Consider the following 23,401-nt stretch of genomic DNA (forward strand, 5'->3'; position numbering starts at 1 on the left):
AAGGCTAGAAATGGACCTACCCTATGACCCTGCAATTCCCCTCCTGGGGATATATCCTAAGGAACCCAACACATCCATCCAAAAAGATCTGTGTACACATATGTTCTTGGCAGCACAATTTGTAATAGCCAAAACCTGGAAGCAACCCAGGTGTCCAACAACAGATGAGTGGCTGAGCAAGTTGTGGTATATATACACAATGGAATACTACTCAGCTGTAAAAAATGGTGACTTCACCGTTTTCAGCCGATCTTGGATGAACCTTGAAAAAATCATGTTGAGTGAAATAAGTCAGAAACAGAAGGATGAATATGGGATGATCTCACTCTCAGGCTGAAGTTGAAAAACAAGATTAGAAAAGAAAACACAAGTCGAACCTGAAATGGAATTGGAGTATTACACCAAAGTAAAAGACTCTGGGGTGGGTGGGTGGGTGGGTGGGGAGAATACAGGTCCATGAAAAATGATGAATGAAATAGTGGGGGTTGTATTGCTAAATGGGAATCTGGGGAATGTTATGCATGTAAAAAAAAAAAGAAGTAGAAACGCAAAGCAGAAATTGACTGAGTTTGGAGTATGGCACCAAAGTAAGAAAGCAGAAGTATACTAGAGTTTGCAGTGAGTACCTCCCTAATACTTCCTCTCCACTTTTCCAAGCTTTGGGTCCATGATTGCTCAACAATTTGTTTGGCTTTGTATGTTAACTCTCTTTTCAGTCACCAGGTTCCAGGTGTCATCAGGATGCCGGCCATACTTCCCTGGATTGAAGACACCACCAATGTGTCCTGGAGCTCAGCTTCCCCAGAGACCCATCCTACTAGGGAAAGAGAGAGGCAGACTGGGAGTATGGACCGACCAGTCAACGCCCATGTTCAGCGAGGAAGCAATTACAGAAGCCAGACCTTCTACCTTCTGCAACCCTCAACGACCCTGGGTCCATGCTCCCAGAGGGATAGAGAATGGGAAAGCTATCAGGGGAGAGGGTGGGATATGGAGATTGGGTGGTGGGAATTGTGTGGAGTTGTACCCCTCCTACCCTATGGTTTTGTTAATTAATCCTTTCTTTAATAAAAAAAAAAATTAAAAAAAAAAAAAAAGAAAGCTAATGAAGAATACTGTCTGGATTGATGGGAACCATTTAGGCAAGTAGGAAAACAACATTACCTAGATTATAATTTAAAAATTCTGGGAGTCCGGCAGTAGCGCAGCGGGTTAAGCGCACATGGTGCAAAGCGAAAGGACTGGCGGAAGGATCCTGGTTCAAGCCTCCTGGCTCCCCGCCTGCAGGGGAGTCACTTCACAAGCAGTGAAGCAGGTCTGCAGGTGTCTATCTTTCTCTCCCCCCTCTATGTCTTCCCCTCCTCTCTCCATTTCTCTCTGCCCTAACAACGAAGACAACAATAATATCTACAACAATAAAACAACAAGGGCAACAAAAAAGGAATAAATAAATGAAAAATGTATTTTTAAGTACTTTAAAAAATAGAATAAAAAATAAAAGAATTTAAAAATTCTCCTAACAAATGGGGTTTAGATCCTTCCTTTCCTTCATCCTATGAAACTACACTCTATAAAAATGCAAATTAGCGAAACATGAAGAGGATGCCTTTTATTATGAGTTTGTTCAAAAATCAGTAAAATGCATTTTAATTAATGTTTTCTAGGAAAAAAGCATATAGTTAATAAATTTTGCACTTAATACCTATATAATTAATTATTACAACATTTAAGTTTCCAGGTCCTGCTCACTGTTGTGGAGAGGAGAATTTTGGAAAACTCTTAGGTAACATAGCTATATTTTCCTAGCAAACTTATATGACTACTTGTAAATGCAGACACTATTTTTCTCAGCATTTTTCTTTAAACAATGTGATATATTTACTGTTCTTTGTTTTTTTTGTTTTACTCTACCTAATACAAGTTTTTTCTCTTTGATTTTTCAAAGTCCCTGAGCCTTATGTGTGTGAGTAAGTGTGTGGGATAAAAGAGAGAGATGCATAAATGTACACAGAAATAGAAAGAAGACAGCAATCAAGAAAATAATATCTACCTAATAAGAAAAAAGTGTCAGAGATATATTTTATAAAATATGTGAAACAGGGAGTCGGGCGGTAGCGAAGTGGGTTAAGCGCACATGGTGCGAAGCTCAAGCACCGGCATAAGGATCCCGATTAGATCCCCCAGCTCCCCACCTACAGGTGGGTCACTTCACAGGCAGTGAAGTGGGTCTGCAGGTGTCTGTCTTTCTCTCCCCTCTCTGTCTTCCCCTCCTCTCTCCGTTTCTCTCAGTCCTAACAATGACGATATTAATAACTATAAGAATAAGCAACAAGGGCAACAAAAGGGAAAATAAATTTTAAAAAATCTTTTAAAAAATATAGATGAAACAGCTTGAATTCTGGTATTTATAGATGCTTAGTAAAATAGTTTATTGATATCCCCTCATTATTATCATTAATAATTCTGTATTAATTAAATTAAGGAATCATATACCATATCAGATCTTTATTTATATTGATGATAATTAACAAAAACAAATGAAATATAAATTTAAACTTTTTTTACAGTCTTGAGATGTCTCAGAACACTAGAATTGAACTTATCTTATGGGCCAGAAATTCTCTTCTTGAGACTTCTCCAAAGGATGTAAAATACCCTACTTAAAGAGTTATACATGTATCTACGTTCCTAATGGCACAATTTGTGATGGTCCAAACATAGAAGCAACCCAGATACACAGTGGCAGATAAATGACTAAGAAAGATGTGGTATATATACACAATGGAATACTACTCTTCTGTTAAACAGACAAGTTATCCCCTTTGCCTCATATTAGGTGGAACATGAAATAACCATGTTGAGATAAGCCAGAAGGAGAAGGACAAATACTGGATGATCTAACTTTTAAGTGGAACTTAAGAAACAGAACATACAGAGAAAACACAAGATGGAACTTGAATATAGTGTATTGCTTCAAAGCAAAGGACTCTGGGAAGGAGAAGAAGGGGGTAGGTAGAGAGGATGATGGGGTCCTACATTGGGAATGAGAATGCTTTGGAGATACCTATCATGGGGAGATAAAAAAATTGTAACCATGTGTCAGACACAACTGTATTATGAACCATTAAAATCTCAATAAAATGATTTGAAAAAAATCTGTTAGGAGTCTCCTAGAAAAAAAAAAAAGTTAAATAGATTCACAGTCTTACAAGAAATATAGGGATTCGGGCGGTAGTGCCGCAGGTTAAGCACACATGGCACAAAGTGCAAGGACCAGCCTAAGGATACCGGTTCAAGCCCCCTGCTCCCCACCTGCAGGTCTGCAGGTGTCTTTCTCTTCCCCTCTCTGTCTTTCCCCTCCTCTCTCCATTTCTTTCTGTCCTATCCAACAAGGCCAACATCAATAACAACAATAATAACTACAACAATAAAACAACAAGGGCAACAAAAAGGGAATAAATACATAAATAAATATAAATATAAATATATAAAAAGTAAATATAGCAAGATCTAACCTATATGGGAGTAAAGAAACAAATGAAATGTGAAATCAAACAAGGCAAAACTTTGGACCTGAACTGCAGAAACTCATGCTATTTAAAAGGAATCTTAAGAGGAGTGTTGAGTTGAAAAAATAGAGGGACCCAATAACTGGTGGAGGGATATTGTTACTTTGGTGGTGGGTGTGGTATAGTGTGTCAGCATTAGGAACCTGCTGCTCCTGGCAGCCATTTTTTATTTTTATTGGATAGATCATGGAGAAATTGGGGTGGGGGAGATAAAGAGGGAGAGAGAGATGCCTGTAGACCTGCTTCACTGCTTGTGAAGCTTCCCCCATATAGATGGGGAGCCTGAGGCTCTAACTGGATCCTTATACTTAGTACTATGTGCACTTAATGGGTGCAGCACCACCCAGTCCCCTTTTTTCTTTTTTATTGGAAATTCATGTAATAAAAATATATGCAGGAGGATGCACATAGTTTTTCTTTTCTTCTTTTCTTCCTTCATTTCTTTATTTCGTTCTTTCCCTCTCTTTCCTCCTCCCCCCCCTTTTTTTTTTATCTCCAGGGTTATTGCTGGGGCTAGGTGCCTGCACCATGAATCCACTGCTCATAGAGGCCATTTTTTCCCTTTTGTTGCCCTTGTTATTTTATCGTTGTTGTGGTTATTATTGTTATTAATGTCATTGTTGTTGGCTAGGACAGAGAGAAATGGAGAGAGAGGAAGGAAATACAGAGAGGGGGAGAGAAAGATATAGTTGCAGACTTGCTTCACCACTTGTGAAGTGAACTCTCCACCACCACCCCCTGCAGGTGGGGAGCTGGGGGCTCGAACTGGGATCCTCATGCTGGTCCTTGCGCTTTGTGCCACATGTGCTTAACCTGCTGTGCTACCTCCTGACCCCTCCTTTTTTTGTTTCAAGGTCCTCTCCACACACTCGGTTCACCTTCTTCTGCAAAGTCCTTAGTTTTGGTACAATACAGCCCACCCAAGCTGTTTTCCCCTTTCGTCCTTGTTTCTTAAGTTTCACCTATAAGTCAAAATGTCTAGCATTCTTTTCTTTCTTTCTGGCTTATCTCACTCAACATTATTCCTTCAAGTCCCACCCAAGATGAGGCAAAGGCGATGGTATCATCGATTTTAACAGCTGAGTATTACTATTCATATATATCACCAATTTCCTAGCCACCCATCAATCATTGAAATTGTACTTCTAAGTCACAGATTTGCAAACCCAGGTTATCACTAAAATAAAAATTTTTTTTTAGAAATAAATAGGAATATTAAGAGACTAACCACTATCCTTAAGATTAAAATAAGCAGTGATAGCTAGAAATTCATTAAAGAAACATAATTAAGTCATTAACAATTAAGTAAAAAAAACTATTACATGCCAACTTTCTGCATATGTGGTAAAAGTGAAATAGATAATTTGGTTTTAGAATTCATGGGACAAAATGTGAAATTATCAAGGAAACATTAAGAAATTGCAATTAAAGCTTACATTGTGGTTAGTTAATAGTTGGCAGTATGGAATGAGAGTAGAGGGGGAAAAGTGAAAGAAATCATGTTAAAATGAAGTAGAAACAAACAAGCAAACAAAAAAAAATAGAACTGAATATAGGCACAAAAGCACACAGGTAAATGTCCTGCCAAGTCTGAGTGTGTTCTTCTAAAACACTACTGATTATATTTTTCTACCAGTGATTTACTTTTTTACTATCTGTTTTTAATACTAGAACCATGTTTTTTAATGAACTTAGTGAAATCTGAGACAGATAACTCTCAGAACTGCCGTGGTAGTCATCAAAACTTATTTTTTCAAAAGCTGCAAATAAATTCAACTGAAATCCAGTTAATTTTTTAAAACCCTTTTTTAATTTTTTTCCCTTTTGTTGCCCTTGTTGTTTATCATCGTTGTTATTATTATTGTTGTTGTTGTTGTTATTGCTGTTGTTGTTGGATAGGACAGAGAGAAATGGGAGAGAGGAGGAGAAGACAGAAAGGGAGAGAGAAAGACACCTACAGACCTGCTTCACCACCTGTGAAGCAACCCCCCTGCAGGTGGGGAGATGGGGGCTCACAATAAATTTTTTTACTAGAATTTAAATGTTCGTCTCTTTCTCCACACTTTGATTCCATAGAAGGATTTTCTTTAACCTCCACTTAATTACTAGATTGGCAAACAGTTCCTCCCAGATCCCTTAAAAGCGCATTAGTTATGCCTGTCACACCCTCAAAGTCCACAGTCCTCTGTCTATGGCCAAGTAGACTAACATTCCCTATTCCTAACAGTCAAGGTTGATGATAACAGAGTCCAAAGAGATTGTTCCTAAACCTGCTTACAAGCCAATTATACTTGCTATTGTAAGTAAAGATTAGTCAAGTAATGAAATATATGTGAAGATAAGGAGTTACGCTCTTAATGAAAGTAAAATTAATGCTTTGGAATAGGGATAAGAACATAAGAATTTATAAAATATTTTTATTTCCTTAAAGATATCACAAAGTTGAAACTTTAGAAGATCTATTTTTGGTAATGCTTATGCAAGAAATATGGTCTATAATTCCAATCAACAGTCATTTAAAGAAGAAGTAGACCTTACATGATAAGACTGGCATGAGAAAATAAATGCACTGTTTTATGTTGAAATGGAAACCTTACAAGTATGTGTACATCATTTTTATATTTTCCTTTTTCTAACAAACCTTTTAAACTCATTAACGTATGAGTTTTGGCCATGGCATATAAGGTCATATTTGCTAGTACAACTTAACAATTATCTAAGAGGATAGATAGCATAATGGTTATGCAAACAGACTCTCATGCTTGAAGATCCAAAGTCCCAGGTTCAATCCCCCACACTACCATAAGCCAGTGCTCTGGTTAAAATAAAAAGAAAAAGGAATTATCTCATGGATATACTCTTATTACATGAAAATGAGCACACAGAATTTAAAAAGTTAATTACACATGGAGTTATCAAGAGCAAAGAAAATTTTGCTAATGAAAGCTTACTCACCATTGGTTAAATGCATGAAAGCCATTAGAGTTGGTTATTATCCTATTCTGAGATACTTGTCTTTCTTAAATGTAATTTTTGCCAATTTTTAATATTATACATTCTCTGTTAGTGATGTAACAGTGACTTACAAGATTATTAGATAATACGGCTATAGCTACATACCACACATCAGACACCACTAAAATTCTGTGTCCCTCACCCGCTCCCCCACAATTATCTACCACAGAGCTCAAAAAACTTAGGGATAGTCTGAGCATCTCTTCATTTTCCAAGTTCTGTGATTCAATTATCTATATTCCACATATGAGCCAAACCATCCAGTAGCTTATTATCAACTCCTTACTTAATTTACTAAGCATAATCACATCCAGTTCCATCTATTTCTCCCAATAGTATTACAATATTATCTTTTTAAATTTCAGAGTAATAGTCTATGTGAATACATATATTGTATATATTCACATAAATTTAAAATGTTTCCTTATAAGCAAAGTTTTGTTATGCAAATTCGAAAAAATATATATTTCAATGTATATCAAGTAGTTCATTTTATCTTTAAAATGAGGTGATTGTGGTTCACAGAACTATGGTCCTTGAACCAAATCAAACTAATGATTTGTTAATAGGAAAAAGACCACACATGAGCAAAATTGTACATTAATGAAATCCATAATTGCTGACATCAAAATTTTAAAATAAATCCTATAAACCTAATACCAATGTGAGCATCATTTTAAAACAGAATGACAACCTCTACAATATCACAATAATGCACTTAGTTTGTACTGCCACCAACCACCTAAATCAATCAGTTTTAATATCCTTGTAGTAACTATAAGCAAATTCTTGCAATGCTGTCTGAGTAGCAGTTTTGAAACAGACTAATAACAGAACACATCGACCATGAATGGTTAAAAGAATACCATTTGACACGAGGATGAAATTTCAAGAGTATGAATAAAAGTAAAAAAATCCTACCAGCTCACTGGAAGTTCATGAATTCTAAATATATCATTCAGTTTGTAGTCAAATTTTGCTGGACTAATATTTTCATTGCATAAATATAGATTCTGATCTGGTTGCATATCACTGGGAAATTCTGAATCCTAGAAAAAAGTGAAGCACAAGTGCTGCTAAATAGACAAACCACTAAAAACACTTTTATCTTTATTATTATTTACTATATCACAACATAAATAAGGCTTATATTAGTTCTTTTATTCTTTTAGTTTTGAGGAGATATGCAAAAGAAGATAAAATTTAAATAAGACTCATTCATTTGCACTATCCTATTTTTATATTTTATTTTATTTTAACTTTCATTTATAAAAAGGAAACACTGACATGATTTGGGAGGTGGCGCATTGGAAAAGCACTGAACTCTCAAGCATGAGGTCCTGAGTTCAGCCCCCGGCAGCACATGTACCGGTGTGATATCTGGTTCTTTCTCCCTCTCCTCCTATATTCGCATTAATAAATAAATAAAATATTAAAAAATAAAATAAAATAAATAAAAAGAAACACTGACCAAAACCATAGGATAAAAGGAGTACAACTCCACACAAATCCCACCACCAGAACTCCATATCCCATGCCCTCCCAATAACCTTATTATTCTTTATCCCTCGGGGAATATGAACCCAGAGTCATTATGGGGTGCAGAAGGTGGAAAGTGTGGCCTCTGTAATTGCTTCCCCGCTGAACATGGGCATTGGCAGGTCGGTCCATACTCCCAGCCTGTCTCTCTCCCTAGTGGGGCAGGGTTCTGGGAAAGCAGGGCTCCAGGACACATTGTTGGGGTCATCTGTCCAGGGAAGTCCAGTTGACATCATGTTAGCATCTGGAACACGGTGGCTGAAAACAAGAGTTAACATATAGAGCCAAACAAATTGTTGACTAATCATGAACCTAAAGTATGGATTAGTTCAGCTGAAGAGTTGGGGGTCTCTGTTTTGTAGACAGTTAGTAGGCATATTTTAGTTATATTCCAAAGAACCCATGACTATACTATACTAGTTCTTTTGTTGGTTTGTTTCTGAGTATGACATCTGATATGCAGGTGGATCCAAGTTATTGTCTAGGGAGATGATGTCATGGCTGGAAAAAGGAACAGAAAGCTGGATCAGGGAAGAAAGTAGCTCCCACATATGGGAAAGGTGTATAAATATTGTTGACTATAAACCCCATTGATTTGATCTCATCTGGGGCCCATAATCAGCTTAGGAGCCTATGTGACCTCTACATCTCTGTAGATCTGAGCTCACATTCTGTGGTCATGAGTAGGAACGTTTGATGCTGCCCCAGTTTCAGGACCCATCTTCCTCAGGTGGAACTCATTTGTACTATTCTAAGTGGCATGATATATGGTAAAAGTATTTGAAATCCTTGCATTTTCAAATCACAATAACTGGCAATATAGCACTGTCTTACACTATTAGTCAATTGTCTATGTTTTTCAGCAAGTATGCATACCCAACAGTAATGGCAGCAGAGTTTGCTATTTTTATCCTCCTGTTCTCTATAAAGAGTAAATTAAAAATATTTTGGTAACAAAATATTGACAGTGAGAACTGAATAATTATGATTGATATAGAACTAACTTAAGGTAAAAAAATTAGCATAGTCATTGAAAATCTCTTAAAATCCACAACTGAATTTATAATCATTAAAATCCACATCTACCATGTGTTGGTCAGTTCCTCCCCTACCAACCAAAGATAATTTTCAGCCCATAATAATAAGCCCTCCTCAGGGGTGAGGGGAAGAAATATTATAAATAGGTATTTAATTAACACTTAATGGTGGGGAGATAATTGTTAATTCCACAAGCAAAAAGGGTAATCAATGCTCTTACACTAAATGTTTTAGAGGCAATTTGAAAGACAGGTAAATCAATTATTTATTCAACGAACAGTTACAAGTGCTGCTTTATCCACAACATTATTCTAAGCCTGATTCCACCAATAGACACAGCAAAAAAAACAAAAACAAACTAATAATAATAATAAAAAATTGCTTTCATAGAGGTCTTTAGTATGTCACCAGAGTAATAAAAAGACAAAGCTAAAAAAGGGCATTGGGGTCATGGTGGATGATGTTCTGCAGACACCTATCACAGGAAGATGAGAAATTGCAAATGTATGTCAACAACTATACTGCAAACAACCTTCCGACAAAATAATACAAAACTGTAGACATTAATCAAAATAATAATAAAGTAAGTAATTATGTTTAATAAATAATAGTATCTTTTCACAGACTGTTCCTCAAAAATACAATTTATACTCCTGCCAGTCATATAGTCCTCTGCACATACCTTTGTTAAATGCACAACATAAACACTGATACATAAAACAATCCATTCAGCAAGCAATTATATCTTTTTACTAATGCTTGTTAGTGACTGTTTTTGTTTTGTTTTCTGTTATTGACTGTTTTGCGGTTTCTGCTCTGGCAGTAGTACATCACTGAGAAAATGGGTGAAGTACCCTGCCTTATGGAGCTTACATTCTAGCATGAATTCCCTATCAACAATAAAATTAATTGAATGATATCTTTAAGAAAACATCTACAGAAAAATGTTAGTTCTTATACAATTTTATATATGAATTACACAGTGTAGCATATATAGTATATAGTATACCATATAGTATAACACTAACTTGGACTTCCCATCTCTTTTTTTTTTTTCTTGTCCGCATGTGTACTTTGCTGCTCCAGGCTAACTTTTAGGAAGAAAGAGATAGGAAGACAAAGGCAAAGAAAGACAATACAAAATATTCCCCCAGTGCATTAGGACTGGGGTCAAAGCTGGATCACATGAAGATCATATGAACATCAAAACAGGAATTATGGAGTTGAGCTATTTTACCAGGTCTTCATCTAGATTTTTTCCATTTAATGGAATAGTTTTATAATTTTATCTATTTTATATCATTTTAATGAATTGCCTTTTACCTATTTTTCTATAATTCAATGGTACTATTTTAATAATATCAATAATTCTTGAATAAGAAAAAGAAGAATGGTATACCATTTACATATAAATTTTAAATATATGGTCATTTCTAGAACCATAAATTCATTATCTACAGCAAATTTTGTAAGTACTGTTAAATTAATCACCATATAAAATTAATATTTAATAAAATTTGACTAACTAGATTTAATAAAGCCTAATCAACTACAGACTATTTGGTGTCGCTCAAAAGAATAAAATATAATGGATTAACAAATACATAAAAGAATATTTAGCAGCCAGGAGGTGGTTCGTTAGGTAGAGCACATGCTGTACATATGTGATCCTACAGGTAAGTGTCCAATATAATATATGATGGAGTAGTGCTCTCGCAGCTCCCTCCCACCAACCCTCCCTTCCACACTAGTGAATCTTAAAAGAACAGTTACAACAACTTCAACTCAAGTGTAGGAACAGCAGTCTTACCTTAGGCAACAAATAGAACCCTGCATATCGCTCACTCACTATACTACATCATTCCAGAAGAAAATAGACATAAATGAATGAGCACGGTTGCCTAGGGGGTACCAAGAAAGTCCAAGTATACAGGATGGATGTCTAGCTGATCATTATCACTAAAATGGCGAGAGCAGAACCCAATGAATCTTCTATTCTTTGGATATTAGCTTCAAGATTTAATCCTGACTGATCAGTGAGAACTGTTATTGATTGTGATAAAAACATACAAAGAGAGCAGGAGTAAAATAAGTCTAAAATTATTGTTTCAAGCTATAACAATTACCCTTTCTTTGTATTGACAAGCACAGCTGAAATAGAAAGCTAAGCTCTCACTAATAATTTTGCTTTGTTAATATTTTTCAACCCTGTCTACACATTGACATCATTAGGTAATGTTTAAAAAAACACAACACTGGATCCTATAATTTTCTAAGTTTTTTATTATTTTTTCTTTTTGTTGTCCTTTCTATTGTTATTGTAGTTATTATTGCTGTTGTTATTGATGTTGTCATTGTTGGATAGGACAGAGAGAAATAAAGAGAGGAGGGAAAGAAGAGAGGGGAGAGCAAACCTGCTTCACTGCCTATGAAGTGACTCCCCAGCATGTGGGGAGCCTGGGGTTCAAACCGGATCCTTACACAGATCCTTGGATTTCTTGCCACAGTGCTCTTAAACCGCTGTGCTGTTGCCTGACTCCCATTAATTATAATTTCTTAAGATGGGGTTATGATTTGATATTTAATTTGAGACTTACTAATGATAAAATGATTGAAAATCCTGGGTTTTCCCTATCAATTAACCATTCCTACATATGAACAGACTATTATGTGACAAGCCATTTTTCCCCTTTTTATTATTATTTAACAATGATTGACAAGACCATGGGATAAAAGGGATACAATTCCACACAGTTCCCACCAACAGAGTTCCATATCCCATCCCATCCCTTGAAAGCTCTCCTAATCTTTATCCCTCTGGGAATATGGACCCAGGATCATTATGGGGTGCAGAAGGTGGAAGGTCTGGCTTCTGTAACTGCTTCTCAGCTGAACATGGGCATTGGCAGGTTGATCCATACACCAAGCCTGTGGCAAGTCATTTCATAAACATCTAAGTTATAGTTCCTATGTCTCAATATCAAACTTGATGAACAGACTGCAATAAAGATTAATTGAAATAATCACACTGAAAAGGCATGTACTTGAAACTAATGAATCATATATATGTATATATGAATATCCAAATATATATTCAGTTGGATATTTTTATTATATTTATTTATTGGATAGAGACAGCCAGATATCAAGGAGGAGGCAGTAAAGAAGGAAAGAAACAGAGAGACACCTGTAGCACTGCTTCACCACTGCAAAGCTTTCCCCCTGCAAGTGAGGACTGGGTGCACTGTAGCATGTGTGCTCAAACAGGTGCCCCACAACTCGCTCCCATTTAGACACTTTTAAGTTATTTCTGAAATTAGTAACCCATATTGGTATCAACAAGTTTGCAAATTCACTACGAATTATTTCATAATCTCACTATAAAACATTCATTGCTATTTCAACCTAAATATGCTCCTGGAAAACTGGTTAAATAAAACATGATTTTAGAATTGTCAGAATCCCAGTCCCATATCCAGTTAACTACCACTATCTTTGTATGTCTCTATCACAACCAATAACAGTTCTCACTGATCAGTCAAGATTAAATCTTGAAGCTAATATCCAAAGAAAAGAGAAGGTTCAATAGGTACGTCTCTCACCATTTCAGTGATATTATCTGCTAGACATCCATTGTATCTATTTCTAATGGAAATGCCAGCTTTCTATTGTCTTTCCTCTAGATGAGTCTCTTGGGTACCCAAAATTTTTTTTAATTTTTTAAAAATCTTTATTGATTTGATAGAGACAGCCAGAAGTTGAGAGGAAGGGGGAGACAGAGAGAGGAGACAGAGAGACACCTGCAGCACTGCTTCATCACTTGTGAAGCTTTCTCCCTGCAGGTAGGGACCAGGGGCTCGAACCCAGGTCCTTGCACACTGTAACATGTGCACTAAACCAGGTGCGCCACCACCCAGCCCCAGATTTTTTTAAATTATATTTATATATTTATTTATTTATTTATTCCCTTTTGTTGCTATTGTTGTAGTTATTATTGTTGTTATTGATGTCTTTGTTGGATAGGACAGAGAGAAATTGAGAGAGGAGGGGAAGACAGAGAGGGAAGAGAAAGACAGACACCTGCAGACCTGCTTCACCGCTTGTAAAGTGACTCCCCTGCAGGTGGGGAGCCGGGAGCTCGGGATCCTTATGCTGGTCCTTGTGCTTTGTGCCAACTGCGCTTAACCTGCTGCGCTGCCGCCCGACTCCCAAGGGTACTCAAGATTTTATAAACCTATAATCCATGCCATTTAAATCCAGGTTGTCTCTCTCTATTTTTTTATTATTGTTACTTTCCATTGAACATTATATTCATGAAAATTACCCAGAATAATTGGCCACCTGAAGTTCAAAATTATTCAGTCTATCACTGACTCAACACTTGAATCTCTACACTTGTAAAATACTATGTGAATTATTCACATTTAAGTAGAAGATTCTCCTTCCATTCCAAGGACTCACAGTCAAAAGAAGAAGCAATAGGGGGTTGGGCGGTGGCGCAGTGGGTTAAGCGCATGTGGTGCAAAGCGCAAGGACCGGCGTAAGGATCCCGGTTCGAGCCCCCGGCTCCCCACCTGCAGGGGAGTCGCTTCACAGGCAGTGAAGCAGGTCTGCAGGTGTCTATCTTTCTCTCCCCCTCTCTGTCTTCCCCTCGTCTCTCCATTTCTCTTTGTCCTATGCAACATCAAACATCATCAACAATGGCAATAATAATAACCACAACGAGGCTACAACAACAAGGGCAACAAAAGGGGGAAAAGTGGCCTCCAGGAGCGGTGGATTCATGGTGCTGGCATCGAGCCAAGCAACATATATGGAAAAGCACAGAGTTGAGAAAAGCCAAGTAGAAATAAGCAAAATATGTCTATGTGGAAAAATAAACAATAAATAGCAAATTAACTGGAATGAAGAAAATAAAATATCTTTAATTGCAGATTTTGTGGTTGCTTTGGTAGATGATATAGATTATATATAAATTATAGCTATATCTCTATTATAGATGTGTGCATATATAGGAAGCCTAAAGAGAAAAGAATGCATACATATGTCATATTAATACTTATATAGTACAAATAATAAAAATTACTGAACTTCAAATAGTAGTGAATAAAGAGAATAAATTTGAACTATTTCATTAAATTTGGCAAGAATAAGAGCATGCCTAACAGAATATCAATAACAAATGCAATAAGTTTAAAGAAAGATAAATACATTTTAATTTGAGATACAAAGCAAAGCCTGATTTAATATAGATACTCTGAGAACTCAGATAAGAAGCCTACTGACAAACTTAAGATGTTTATATAAACACTGAATCAACTCAAATGAAATCTTCAATGTAAAATTTGAGAATCTTTAAAAACTGAACTAAAATTGGGGCCAGGAAGTGGCACACCTGGTCAGCACACATGTTACTATGTGCAAGGACCCAGGTTCGAGTCCCTAATCCCCATCTGCAGGGGGAAAGTACAAGCAGAGCTGCAGGTATCTCTCTTTCTCTCTCCCTCTCTATCTCCCTCTTCTTTCTCGATTTCTGACTATCTCTATCCTATCAATAAATAGGTAATATTTTAAATGAACTAAAATTAACCTGTAACAAAAAACTTGCTTTGAAGTTTACATTATTTTTATGTTAGAGTTTTAAAAAAAAAAGTAGCAACATATCTATATGTGACTCAATATGTAATCATGTTTCCAATACTACAAAAGAATAATTAAATAATAATGGGATATTTCCTCAATAATCCATGCATAACACTGAATAAACACTTCACATTCTGTGCTTCAGAAATGTCTTCAAGTCAGGCGGTAGCTCAGCAGGTTAAGCGCACGTGGCACAAAGAGAGAGGACCTGCGTAAGGATCCCAGTTCAAACCCCTGGCTCCCCACCTGCAGGGGAGTCGCTTCACAAGCGGTGAAGCAGGTGTACAGGTGTCTATCTTTCTCTTCCCTTCTCTGTCTTCCCCTCCTCTCTCCATTTCTCTCTGTCCTATCCAGCAACAACGACATCAATCATAACTACAACAATAAAACAACAAGGGCAACAAAAGGGAATAAATAATAAATATTTTGGGCGGAGGGTAGATAGCATAATGGTTATGCAAACAGACTCTCATGTCTAAGGCTCCAAAGTCCCAGGTTCAGTCCCCCGCACCACCATAAGCTAGAGCTGAACAGTGCTCTGGTAAAAAAAAAATTAATAATAATAATAATACAGAAATGTCTTCAAAGGCTCAAGTCCAACATTAAGGAAAATAAAAAACAAATATAAACCAACAGAACTATATCAAATTGAAAAACTTCTACATAACAAAGGGAACTACTACCAAAATTGATGCCCTACTAAACAGGAAATCTTTACACAGAACACAACACATAAAGGGTCAATAACCCTTTCACAGAAGAGTTCACTAGACTCAGCAGCAACTACAACAACAACAACCCCATTTTAAAGAGGAAAAGACTCTCATACCTGAGGCTTCTAGGTCCCAGGTTCAATTCTTTCCTTTGGTGCAATACACTGGGGAACTAGGAGACTCTCTAAAGAGTTGTTCTAGATTTCTACTCTCTGCTATGAGTTTGGGGGTGGGAATAAGATATTCACAGAAATGATGTAAGCCAATTCCAGTCTTCATATTGAAATATTCCAACAAAATGTAACGTTTTTCTTCCCAGACACAATAGCTTTGGATGACAGATAGTGTAGCTATAGATTTGCTGCTGACACCCCTGAGTCACTGAATGGAGACAGAAAGTGAAGTCATATCATGTCACCCGCAAGTTAAGAACGAAGCTTTTCTGAGAAAATACTGGGGAATTGGGGACGTATCTTATGGAGCTATCAATAATTTTTACTAAACAATACAATTAAAAATGAGAATGATTAATCATTGGTCATTTGCATTAATCTTTAAATACAAAATTAAAAGATGAGTGTCTTGAGGTAGGCAAGACATCTCATCCGGGAGCGTACTTGCTTTGCCATGTGGGCAATCCATGTTCAAGCCCTGGTACACCTCTGGGAGAAGCAGCTTTGGCATAGTGGGGGCTCCTTCTGTCTCTGCCTATTTATCTATCTATCTATCTATCATTTATCTGCATCTATTTGAAAAATTTGTCAGGAACAGTGAATCCAGTGAGATGTTAGAAATATTTTTAAAAGAACATCATTAAGATATATTTTAATAAGCACTGCATTACAACAGACCTAAGTGTGTGTCTATGTGTATGTCTCTGTCTCTGTGTGTCTCTATCCTCTTGTCTAAAAAAAAAAAAAAAAAAAGCCCTATGTTGACAGGTTTGCCAGAAATGGGGAACTTTTCTTCAGCTCCCTATGTGCTCATTATTTCACTTGTCATTCAAGAGGTACACTGCCTGCTGACAAACTTCACACATTACTACTTAGTCATGACTGACAGCTGACATTATCAGTAAGACTTGATTGAGCTAATTGACTTTCATGGTCTAACTGTAAAAATAACAGTAAGTCAAGGAAAGTCTTCCTTATTCATTTGTTCAATTTCCTGACCTTTCTGTTATACTTACAAAATGGTTTAGGAAAATGGTTATACTTACAAAACGCTGGTTTTGTAAGTATTCAAACACTTTCTTTAAGTCTAATTACCCTATGGTATTTATTTATTCTGTATTTTACATTCCATATAATTATATCAAGAAAAAACAGTCTTCATGCATTTTAAAGTCCACACAGAGTTACTCTTAATTTTAACTCACATCAAATTTGGCTAAACAAAAAATAACAGCAAATTATACAACCATTGAAAAAAATCACACAAAACATCTCTAAATCACACACACACACACACACACACACACACATACATACACACACACACACACACACACATATATATATATGATTAAACTGTTTATTTGTGCCTTAATCTAACAAAATATAGATAAAATATTTGCTTTATTTCAAAGCAGAAGAAACAAAAGAGGCTGTAGGGGTCTCACTTCATTCCTCCTCTGCACATTCCCCTTTATTTCTGATTCTCTCTGTCTCTATCCTATGAATAAATAATTTTACAAAGAAAAATGCTTAAGGGGTGAGCTTAGTAGATTTATGCTTTCTCACAATATATACAGAATTTTTCATGAAAGAAAGTATTATTTTAAGAAACATTTTAGAATTCTTTTAATATTTATTATTAATGAAAGAGATACAGAGAGGGAGAGAAAGAGAGAGAGAGACAGATACAGAGGCCAACGCTAGAGCACTACTCTGGCTTACGGTGGTGCTAGGAATTGAACCTGGGGCTTTGGAGTCTCAGGCATGAAAGTCTTTACATAACCATTATGCTGTCTCCCTAGGCCACATTTTACAATTCTACTAGAAGTTGAAACAAATATTTGGTGAAAGCTCAGCAAACTTAGCACCAAAAAAGAAAATGACCCCATCCAAAAATGGGCAGAGGATATGAACAAAACATTCACCTCAGAGGAGATCCAAAAGGCTAACAAACATATGAAAAACTGCTCTAGGTCACTGATTGTCAGAGAAATGAAAATTAAGACAACACTAAGATACCACCTCACTCCTGTAAGAATGGCATACATCAAAAAGGACAGCAGCAACAAATGCTGGAGAGGATGTGGGGACAGAGGAACCCTTTTACATTGCTGGTGGGAATGTAAATTGGTCCAGCCTCTGTGGAGAGCAGTCTGGAAAACTCTCACAAGGCTAGACATGGACCTTCCACATGATCCAGTAATTCCTCTCCTGGGGTTATACCCCAAGGACTCCATAACACCCAACCAAAAAGAGGTGTGTACTTCTGTGTTCGTAGCAGCACAATTCATAATAGCTAAAACCTGGAAGCAACCCAGGTGCCCAACAACAGATGAGTGGCTGAGAAAGCTGTGGTATATATACACAATGGAATACTATGCAGCTATCAAGAACAATGAACCCACCTTCTCTGACCCATCTTGGACAGAGCTAGAAGGAATTATGTTAAGTGAACTAAGTCAGAAAGATAAAGATGAGTATGGGATGATCCCACTCATCAACAGAAGTTGAGAAAGAATATCAGAAAGGGAAACTAAAAGCAGGACCTGATCAAATTGTAAGTAGGGCACCAAAGTAAAAACCCAGTGGTGAGGGGTAGACATGCAGCTTCCTGGGCCAGTAGGGAGTGGGAGTGGGTGGGAGGGGTGGGTCACAGTCTTTTGGTGGTGGGAATAGTGTTTATGTACACTCCTAGTAAAATGTAGACATATAAATCACTAGTTAATTAATATGAGAGGGGGAAATCAATTGTATGTCTCAAAGTTATTCAAAACACAAACTGAATCTTTTTAATATATAGGTTGTGTATTTGATATGCAGACTCTCTCAAAAGCCTAGACCAAGTAGATCAGAAGCAACCAATAGCACAGCTATATACAAGATACTGGGTACTGTACAGCAAACCCTAACAAAAGGATTTTTCAAAGTTAACCCAATTACCAAATAATGTGATGATAACATTAACTATCGATTGTCTTTTTGAACCCTAAGACAGCAGGAACCTCACATCTCCACTATAGAGCCCCTACTTCCCCCAGTCCTGGAACCCTTGGATAGGGCCCACTTTCCCGTATGCCTCTCCCAATCCATACCAAATAATATTGCATCCGCCGATCACAACCTAAACAACGCAACGATTGCCACCTCAACATGCTTCACCTCAGACTGTGTCCAAAGACTTCACGTGTGGAATGACAACCCTTCAGCTTCATTAATTGGGTGAGACCTTTCCTTTTATAGTACACTCTAATTTCATCTCAGGTAGTTCACTTTCTAACAAAGTCCCATAACCTAGATATACACCAGTTTCTGTGAGAGAGAGCTTATGTGCACACGTATCCATAAACTACTGCAAAATATATACCTGAAAGCAGAAGTACACTAGAGTTTGCAGTGAGTACCTCCCTAACACTTCCTCTCCACTATTCCAAGCTTTGGGTCCATGATTGCTCAACAATTTGTTTGGCCTCGTATGTTAACTCTCTTTTCAATCACCAGGTTCCAGATGCCACCAGGATGCTGGCCAGGCTTCCCTGGATTGAAGACCCCACCAATGTGTCCTGGAGCTCAGCTTCCCCAGAGACACACCCTACTAGGGAAACAGAGAGGCAGACTGGGAGTATGGACCAACCAGTCAATGCCCATGTTCAGCGGGGAAGCAATTACAGAAGCCAGACCTTCCACCTTCTGCAACCCACAATGACCCTGGGTCCATGCTCCCAAAGGGATAGAGAATGGGAAAGCTATCATGGGAGGGGGTGGGTTAAGGAGATTGGGTGGTGGGAATTGTGTGGAGTTGTACCTCTCCTACCCTATGGTTTTGTTAATTAATCCTTTCTTAAATAAAAAAAAAAATTTTAAAAGTAACAGTAAAAATTTAAAAAAAAACAAATATTTGGTAAAGTTAAATAAGTGTATTTTATTATGTCAATTAACACGAAATATAATTTGAAAATTAACTTCTAATAATGAAGGACTGTAAAAGAGCAGTCCCCTGACCAAAACAATACTATCAGCCTAAAATGTATTTGAAATACAAATTCTCAAGCTCTATACCCAATTCAATAAAGTAAAATATCTGGAACTAGGTGGTAAGCAATATGTGTTTATAAAGGTATCACCAGTTGGTTCCGATGCTCACTGAAGTTTGAGATTCTCTAAATTATTTACTTAATCAACCATATTAAAAATTTAACAATCTTAGATGACAATTTTTTTCAATTTAAATTTAATTTGTAATGAAAAAGATGCAGAGATAAAGATATAGAGTAAGACCAGAGCACTGCTCATCTCTGAGTTATGATAATGCTAGAAATTGAACTCGGGATCTCAGAGCCTCAGACATGAAAGTCCTTTGCATAACAATTATGCTAAGCCACAACTAAAAGACTTATAAATCATATCTGAAACATTATTACAATAGCTACAAATCTTATATAATTAAAATGGAGAAACAAAAATGATTGTATTCAATATTATAATTTCCATAATATAAATACAAATTTATATTAATAGAAACACAATATGCAGAGATTTATATAACTCATCATATTTTAATTATTAGTTACTGACTAGTCAGGCAGCAATGCAATATTTTAAAATCTTAATATTTCTGGAGGAAAATATGCTTATTTTCACCTTTTCATTTGATATATAATAATTCATATAATTATAGTAATATGGTAATACTCATTTAAAATAGTCAACTTATCACTAAAACTTAGGGAAAAGCATACCAAAAGGACATGTATTTTATTATGTAGAAATAATTATTGAATGTAATCGCTATCATTTAGGAATTTAGATCACAAACTGAACATTTTACATCTATGCTTGTCAGCTTTTATTTCCTTTTTTAAGACTGACAAAATGGAGTCTATTGGATAATGACTAAGTGGTCAGTGACGGTACCAAACTCTAAGTTATCCCTTCTTTGCCCCAAAGCTTCAAACGACTACATCAGTATTCTTGTGTTCCCAACAGGACACCATTAATCAAGACAGTGATGAAAAATGTAAGATTCAACTTTTCTTCCTTTTAAATAAAATCATTTAGGAAGTCGGAGATAGTTCCTGGTTATGGCATCTGCACAACCATGTCCACAGCCCAGGATCATTGAGTCAAAACTTCACATGGGAGGTGCTATGATAATGGAGGAAACAGGTTCCATGGTCTCTCTATCTGAATGAAAAGTGACCCAGAACAGTGAAATCATGCAATCACAAGACTCTGGTTCCACAAGAACAAACTGCAAACAGGGAGAGGGTGTGGAGGAAGATCATGGAGGAGAAGAGTGAAGAAGAATTTATAACTAAAGACAGTACAAATGAAATTCCTGAGAAGAATGCTACATTGATTCTGGAAATTTTGGAAACCAATAAATCAACCTAGAAGTGAACTTAGGATGAGAAGGTTGTGGGAAAGGAACGAACTCAAACAAGGTGGGGGAGACAGCATAATGGTTATGCAGAGACTCTTTCATGCCTGTGGCTTCAAAGTCCTAGGTTTAATCTCCTGTACCACCATAAACCAGAGTTGGGTAGTGATCTTGGGGGAGGGGTGGGAGGAATGAACACAGAAAACAGAATAATTCGTTTTCTTTGGAACACTGTCATACTAGGACAATTTATATCTCTATTTTTAGAGATGGGTGAAATTAAGCTAAAATTTCAAGACACTATGCCTTTAATAACTTTTCCAAAAAACCATTTTCCTCAGCTCTTTCATTAAAAACTTTGTTGTTGGTATGGGTTTTCCCTAACAAAGTGGCTAAAGACAATAAAAACTTTTTGTCCCCCTCAATGACTTTTGAGTAGTTCAAACTTGTCTTATACACTATCTCCTAATTTTAATAATTTTGCCCCCATTCTTCATTATTGTTTCCTGCTATTTCTACTTTTCAGTGGGCCACAAAATATATTAGGAAATCTATCTTATATGTGCCTACAGTGATCTGTATTAGAACTGCCTACTCAGAAAGCAGGTTGGACTTTAATGCAGATTTTGCCTCGATTGAGATACCATATTACTGGTTTCATTTGAATAAAAATGAAAATGTTAAAAATCTTATTAGCTTTATTTTAATGAGAGAGAGATGATGGTACAAAAAATTAAATCAGGGATTTTGGAGCTACAGGCATGGAAGTCTTTTTGCGTAACCACTATGCTATCTCTCTTGCTGAAAAGTGTAAATTTTTGTTGATTAAAGTTTCTAAAAGACTGAACAGAAATAACTCAAAGTTCTTGTGAGAACTGATTTAACAAGGAAGAAAGGATAAAATATTGCATCTTATACTGACTCCAAATTAATTCAAAATGTATTAGAATTCAATGTCAAAAAAATTATAAAAGGGACATGGGAAAATGGCTCACTTGGATAGTGTGTTGCTTTGACACATGCAAAATCAAGGCTCAAAGCTTACTCCCACAGCACTGGAGGAAGCATAGATGCTCTGTCTCTTTCACTCTCACACTCTCTCTCAGTCTCTGTTTCTCTCTAGCTGAGAACAATAGGTATCCAGAGCAGTGAAGCTGCAGTGATGAGAAACTCATCATCATCATCTTGAAAGAACTAGACAGGCCATGAAAGTACAAAACTTTATAACCTTAGACTATGGAAGTCAGGGCCCAGTGGTGGTATACCTGGTTGAGTGCACAGGTTACAGTGCACAGGGATTTCTCTCCTTTCCATGTGTTACAAACTCCTTGAGAGGCTGCTTCTGTCACGTATTTCTCATCTTACAGAGAAATTCCTATCACCCGCCCAAGCTGGTTTCCGCCCAGGAAGATCTACCTGCGAACAAGCCCTGGCCCTCTCAACTTACATTGAAAATGGATTCCAGAAGAATTTAAAGACGGCTGCTGTCTTTGTTGATCTCACAGCAGCCTATGACACGGTCTGGCACCGTGGTCTCCTAGTCAAGATCTCAAGATGCCTGCCTCCATGGGTGGCCAACACTATATCGTTTCTTCTCCAAAACAGAAGATTCCGGGTGCATCTGGGTGACAAGTCTAGCAGATGGAGACTTGTCTCAAGTGGCCTCCCCCAGGGCTCTGTCCTGGCTCCTACGCTATTTAATATTTACATCAATGACCTCCCAGAAACTTCTTCAAGGAAGTTCATCTACGCCGATGACATCTGCTGTGCAACTCAGGCATCCAAGTGACATCCTCGAGGAAACACTCACGAAAGACATGTCTCTGATATCTGATTACTGTAAAAAATGGCGACTAATCCCTAGCACTGCAAAAACGGTATCATCTGTTTTCCATCTACACCATGCCTCGGCCTCGCGTGAGCTTAATGTGCAGCTTGGCGATACGAGAATCCGGCATGAAGCCCAGCCAGTCTATCTTGGCGTTACTCTCGATCGCACCCTGTCATTTCACGAACATCTCATAAAAACTGCAGCAAAGGTGGGCGCGAGGAATAACATCATTGCAAGACTGACCAGCTCTTCATGGGGCGCGAGCGCTTCCACACTACGATCATCATCTCTGGCATTATGCTATTCCACTGCAGAATACTGTGCCCCAGTATGGTTCCGTAGCCCCCATGTCCACTTGGTCGATTCCAAATTATATTCCTCCATGAGGATAATTTCTGGAACCATCCGTTCCACCCCGGTTCCATGGCTGCCAGTTCATAGCAACATCGCCCCGCCAGATATTCGTCGGGATGCGGCATCATCTAAGTTCATTTCCCACG

General features: G+C 37.1%; 1 protein-coding gene across 4 annotated transcripts in view; it reads right to left on the reverse strand.

Moving 5' to 3' along the window:
* The window catches only part of SPAG16 (sperm associated antigen 16), a 1,038,313-nt gene that overhangs the window by 891,303 nt on the left and 123,609 nt on the right, over positions 1-23,401 (reverse strand). For all 4 annotated transcript variants that reach the window (XM_060193955.1, XM_060193956.1, XM_060193954.1 and 1 more), the window contains one exon: positions 7,506-7,633. In XM_060193955.1, the coding sequence (XP_060049938.1) occupies positions 7,506-7,633 (128 nt within the window). The remainder of the gene's footprint in view (positions 1-7,505; positions 7,634-23,401) is intronic.

Source organism: Erinaceus europaeus, chromosome 7 (genome assembly GCF_950295315.1).
Source record: "Erinaceus europaeus chromosome 7, mEriEur2.1, whole genome shotgun sequence".
Classification (NCBI taxonomy): domain Eukaryota; kingdom Metazoa; phylum Chordata; class Mammalia; order Eulipotyphla; family Erinaceidae; genus Erinaceus; species Erinaceus europaeus.